Consider the following 6,026-nt stretch of genomic DNA (forward strand, 5'->3'; position numbering starts at 1 on the left):
ATAGTTTCATAATATGATTTTGGTATTAAATTGTTTTCTATGTGGTATTAAAAAGTCTTAGATGTTGGTGAACCCTGCAGAAACACTGGGTGAAATATTTTGCATGGTTTTATATGGTACTTTTAGTGACGGAGGTACAAGTAGAGACACGAAACGCCTCAGGAGGTATTTGTTACAGTCATCAAGTTTTAGTGCGGCTGCTGAAGGCGCTCCCTGCAATCACAGACAGGCACTCCCACTCAGCAAGCTGAGTCCAGCCTTTATCTGAATGACTCAAGCTGAGCTGGTGTTGGTTTAGAGTCTGATTGCAGTGAAATCATGAGTGACACAACATGAAATATAACGCTATACCGTGTGTTCTGGAGTAAATCCAAGTAGATGTTAACATGACCACAAAGTAATAACAATAGAACATAACAACAAAAGTGATTTATTGCAGTGAAGTAAAGTCAATATATAACATTCACATAAAAAGTGCTAGTGGTAAATGAAAAGTACAGAAACCAGTGGGCGTTAGTAGCTTTTCAAAGCTTAAATTGATAATGGTACAATAACAGAGAGTGTGACACAACCTAATCTTTCCACCTGTGTGTGTAATCTGGAGGCAAACTCAGAGGAATGAAAGATACTGTATGGATTACTGACATGCACTAATGTAGGCTATTTAACCTGTTTTATATTATTACACCTGTTACAGTACTTAGTCGGCCACAGAATGACAATCAGTTGATTTGAGAGACATTCATCTTCATGCAGGCGCTCGTAAACGTAAGTGCTTTCAAAGGTTAACTTCAGAGAAATTAAAGACAAACATCTGAAATCTTGTTTCAGTGCACAAAGGCTGATGCAGCACTCCTTTTTATAGTGACACATCATGTTTGTACAAATGTTCATCGAGGGAAAATATTGTAGCTCAGACCACATTGTTTAAAACTTAATTCACTTCAGTTCAAATCACATTCCTCAGTTAATTTAAGACATTGTTGACTGTTACATTCAGTCAGTATCTTCAAGTCCCCAAACAGGTAATCTAGTGAAGGCACTTCGTCTTAACACGTGATTACGAGGCAAGTTTAGCTTTGTTTGGAACAGGAAACACAACAATCCCCATCATGGGTCAATTTATTCACTCGAGAAGTAGCTCTATTCTAATCTTATGTATCAAATACTGTCCCGGGACATCGTCATGTTATGTATCTGTGTGGTGAGATGCTGGTGTTAGGCCACCTTGGTGAGCTGTAGATCTCCAAAGACTCGTAAGGCGGTGAGGGAGGTGAGCTGGGAGAGCCGGTGGGTGAAGCCACACAGAGGCTGTCCATCCACCAAGATACGAAACTGCTGGTGCTCACAAACAATCTCCATCTGAGAGCCAGAGGGAATATACAGGAGAGGTAGAGAGAGTCAGTTTAAAATAAATAAAACTTGTTTTTTGCGTGTGTTTGGAAGTGTCATGAAGTACTCATGGCTGCAGAGGGCGCTGTTGCTCAGCAAAAGTTACATAGTGTTGCTTTAAAAGTACCTCTGAATTTTGAGGCCACTATTAGCCATGGAGCAATGCTTTCATGACTGCATCCCTGTTTTTTTTAATGTTGTCAGTGTCATGTTTACTCAGCTATTCCAATCAATGGCAGTTGCTCTGTATGAGTGTCACCTCAAAGCTGAAAGAGCATGAAAATGTCAGAGTACCTTGAAGGATTCTCCAGGTGCAAAAGGAAAGAAGGAGAGGGTATTTTCAGAGGGACCCCACTTTCCAGCCAGGCGGGCGTTGCGTTGAACAGCCTTATCCATGAAGCTGACCTTTAACTGAAGACCCACGTCGCCCTCTGTGTCCTCCTCCTGAGGCTTACTGGACAGGGTCACTTCAATACTGTGTAAACCCAGATGGAGATTAGGGACAGACAAAGGGATGCAGAATACAAAACAGAGAAGACTGACATTTAGCTTTTCTTTCTTTCTTTCTTTCTTTCTTAAAGATACATTGGGTCATCAACCTTCCTAGATTATTTGGCGAACAGTGACATCTTCTGGTCGTTATGACAACTCTTGTGTAGCAATGAGGTGTTTAATTAAGACCGAATAACAAATTATCTGAGCAGTGTCAATGAGTTTTAACACACTACTGTGAAAATAGCTGTGATTTTAAAAAACTAAAAAAAAAAAAAAATAATCATGTTGGTTTATTCCTGGGTGAGAATCCATCATACTAATTTTTCCATCCATTTTTTAGTGATAGAAAATAACTACACACATTTACTCAAGTATTGTACTTAAGAATCATTTAGAGGTAGTTGTATTTTATTCTAATATTTCCATTGCAAAGCATATGATCAGTTAATTATAAATCTTACATTATGATTCAATAATAATGATCTCTTAATATGACAATATGACACTGACAATGAGTCCATTCTGCATAATGACAAGTTTTACATTTGATATGTCAAGTGCATTTTGTTGCTAATTCTTCAGAATGTTTACCAAAGTAACATTTTGAATCCAGAACTCTTACTTGTAATAGAGTATTTTTATAATGTGGTATTACCACGTCAACTTAAGTAAATAATTTGAGTACTTATTTTTACACTGATCATGTACACAGCTCTATCTCTGGCCCTGATTACATGTAAACCTAAAACATTATAAACAAACAAATAAATCTGTGTGTAACTAACCCATTTTGCAGGTGATTTTGTAAGTTTGGTTATTTGCATTGCATTCATACCATTTTTGTAAATGTACATTTTATTTTCATCCAATCTGCTCCAAGAAGACAAAGAAAAGTTTTTTGGCAGCACATTTTTGATGACAATTTGGATTTGGTTTCAAATAAGTTATTTGGCAACGAGAAGTTTTGATTAATTAACTTACAGATTCATTAATAAGAATAATGCTGAATCACTTCAGAGAAATAAAAGAAGATTAGAGATCTAAAATAAACACTGTCCTGTTACATCCAGTATCTAGGAAAAAAGCCCTTTGAGAGCATTTGTCCTTAAAAACCCTCCTGATGTTTCTGCAGCCAAAAATAAGTTTCTTGACATAAAAAAGTCCTGCATCACCAGTTTATTTTTACACACTGTGTTGCTTTTGTGTAGCCTAATTGTGATGTTTTACCGGACATAATTGATGGCTGAATAAATAAATAGCTGGATGACATTATCAACCAAAAAAAATTTCCAGAGTGACTTTTTAGATTTCATGGGATTTGCAGCTCTCCCACGCACACTCACAGACTAACCTATAATTAGGAAACACACTGGTATTGCTAAGATATTTTCCCAAAAGCAGGGACTAGCTGGGTGGTTGGCATATGCACTCAAACACAGACAGCAGCTGTGTATCTGCTTTAAAATTCGGTTTTATTGTAACCCAGGGCATCTTTACCACCAACTTTAATTGGCTGCCACGTCATGTGTGCAACAGGTATATTAATAATGTATAATTCGTTCCTTAATTGCAGAATGAAAACAGGTGTGCGCACTAACCTTTTGGGTTTTTTGTTAACAATTCCCATAACAACCAGTTTCATTGAAGGCCGCAGCCCACCCTTTATCTCTCCGATATACTCCCCCTGTGAAACAATAGAGATGTATATACGTGCCGATCAGCGATCGTAGTAGAGGCCTACAGCTAAACAGAACAAGACAGTTTATTATTGGAGGATAAAACTGCTGGTTCTTCATCATGCAGTCTGCGGTGCGCTGCAACCTATGGCACCGATGGGAACAATAGCTTTATTGATTCTGATCCTAAAACAATCAGTAGTGACTCAGCTGCACAAACTGTTCTTCTCGGTTTTTGTTTCCCATCATGCTGAACGGTTAAATATTGAATCAGAATTTTTACAAACAAAAAAATCTTCCAATGCATGCAGGGTTAAACAAACAAAAAGACAGCTACATACATTTTCTTTCTTGTCCTTTTCGTCCATTCCACTCAGGGCGTGATGCAGTGTGGAGGATTCGAGCTGTGATGCCAACTGAGGACTGATTGACTCTGCCTCCAGCTGGCAAACCCCGCCTGTACTACGTTGTCATAGAGACAGGCTCCCAATTTGGCAGTGATGATGGTGGGAGTCCGGCAGACCGAAAGAAGGGGGGTCTTATATCGCCTGCACAGACACGTGTCACTTCACTCTTAATAATTTGGATAAAGGTTCTTTTTTTTAGTATTAATATGGAACGTATTCTGGCATTGTTGCATCCCTTCAGTATCATCTCAACCCACCTGTGCCCTCTTCTCACTACGGTCTATAGCCTCCAACTGCTCCTCTGTCTCTGGATTTCAGCTCATTTCTGTGAGAAAGTACACTCTGTGCTTCCTGTGGTGGCCTTTAGAGGTCAGTGCACTGCAAGTCAATTAAACACATGTAAATACACAAAACACAAGTAAAAAAAGAAAACATCTTTATTAAATTGAACATGGATGCTCAGCATGTTTTGGAAAAATGCCACAAAGTCAGAACACAACCAAATACAGAAACAAGCTGCAAATACAGAAAACACAACCAAATACAGAAACGCTGCAGGGGTAACAGCACATATCTGGAAATCTGACTCATGGGATCAGAATGTTTAAAGGAAGGAAAACAGAAAAAACCTTCAATTTGTCCAGTTCATTAATTTCATGAGTCACCATGGCAACCACAAGTTTCTCCGAGCATGTGTCCCTGGAGGCATTTCCGTTGTAACCTTTGCTACTTCTGCATCTCTGTATTTGGTTATGTTTACTGTATTTAGTTGTTTTTTTATCTGTGTGTTTCTTCTGTATTAGGTTAGGTTTTTTAAAATTCTGTGCCTGTGTTATCAAATTGGTGAGGAATTTTATTAGTTTGCTTTTGCTTTGTGTATTTGCTTTTGCATGAAGCTCTTGGGGTCGCTACAGACTTCTTCACCCCTGTCTCATAAATCTCATGCTGCCCTCAGGCCTCATTGTTCTGCCTAGATTAATTCTTAATATTACTGAAGAAGGTAAGGTCTAATCATATCCTCCCTGGATGCTTGTCTCTCATCAATAGATAGAAATAAAATTTAAAGTTGGTCTCACTCTGTGTTTTCCACCCGCAGGGCTGGATTAAACCACAAGGGAGGCCCTGGGGGCGAAATCAATATCAGAATCACCTTGATGTAGAAATACTCCACATCAACCCTGCCTTGTTGACCCTAAATTGTGGAATAGTTTGCCACCAAAAATGAGATCTTCCCTCTCCACTGCTATCTTTAAAACCCTTTCTTTAGCATCTTAACTGTCATATGAATACATGCCTGATCACACTGTGGCTTTTAGATGTGTGTATTTTATTTGCTGTTTGTTTCATGATTTTATCCCAGATATTCCATGCTTTTATTAATTTGCTTATATCTATGTGTTTATGCCTGTGTTTATATTTGATTGTAATCATCCATTAAGTAATACCATAATTTAATCTCTCTGTAAAGCACTTTGATCAACTTTTTTGTCTTTAAATGTGCTCTATAAATGTACTGATATTAATATTTTTAAAGTTATTTACGTGTCTTTAATATTTCCGGCGGCACCTGAAGGCACCAGTAAAACACAACGCTCCTCGACGTTCTGGAACGCCCACCTCGTGCCAACCTTTGACCAACCAGAGTTGGAGAATCAGCTGATTTTGTCACATGACCCTGGTTAACAGGCACCTAGCCGCCTAGCATAACAGGTTAACAGAAAGCAGCGGCTAGGAGTGTAAATATCCCCCAGTTTCGAGGGGAAACTGCACTAAGAAATGAGTAAGTAACTTCGTTAGGTATTCGGTGATTTCTAACCGCTTTATGTGTGTGGCTGTCACGGAGATTAGCTAGTTAACTTAATGTTTCAGCTACAGCAAGTCAGCATCATTGTAGCTAACGCTAACGCTAACATTTGAGTAGCTGTCAAATTTAGAGACCGAGACAAACGGGGAAAATGAACACGTTAGCGTTTTAAAAGCTTGTTGAGAGGCGGGTCTGACTTCTGACAGTTGTTTTGTTCCATGTCTCTTTCTCAACGTGCCTGGTTTGTTTGCA

At 38.7% G+C, this 6,026-nt stretch overlaps 1 protein-coding gene across 1 annotated transcript; it reads right to left on the bottom strand.

The window, feature by feature from the left end:
* Nucleotides 1-414: 414 nt before the first annotated feature.
* Nucleotides 415-4,240, bottom strand: si:ch211-10a23.2 (Galectin-related protein A-like). Its single transcript, XM_018681646.2, has 4 exons — nt 3,905-4,240; nt 3,486-3,571; nt 1,687-1,867; nt 415-1,362 (listed from the first exon to the last, which is right to left on the bottom strand). Exons 1-4 carry the CDS (start codon nt 3,929-3,931, stop codon nt 1,219-1,221), a joined length of 438 nt encoding a protein of 145 aa, XP_018537162.1. The 5' UTR covers nt 3,932-4,240; the 3' UTR covers nt 415-1,218.
* Between the last annotated feature and the right edge of the window lie 1,786 nt (nt 4,241-6,026).

This window comes from Lates calcarifer, linkage group LG19, assembly GCF_001640805.2.
Source record: "Lates calcarifer isolate ASB-BC8 linkage group LG19, TLL_Latcal_v3, whole genome shotgun sequence".
NCBI classification, from domain to species: Eukaryota; Metazoa; Chordata; class Actinopteri; family Centropomidae; genus Lates; species Lates calcarifer.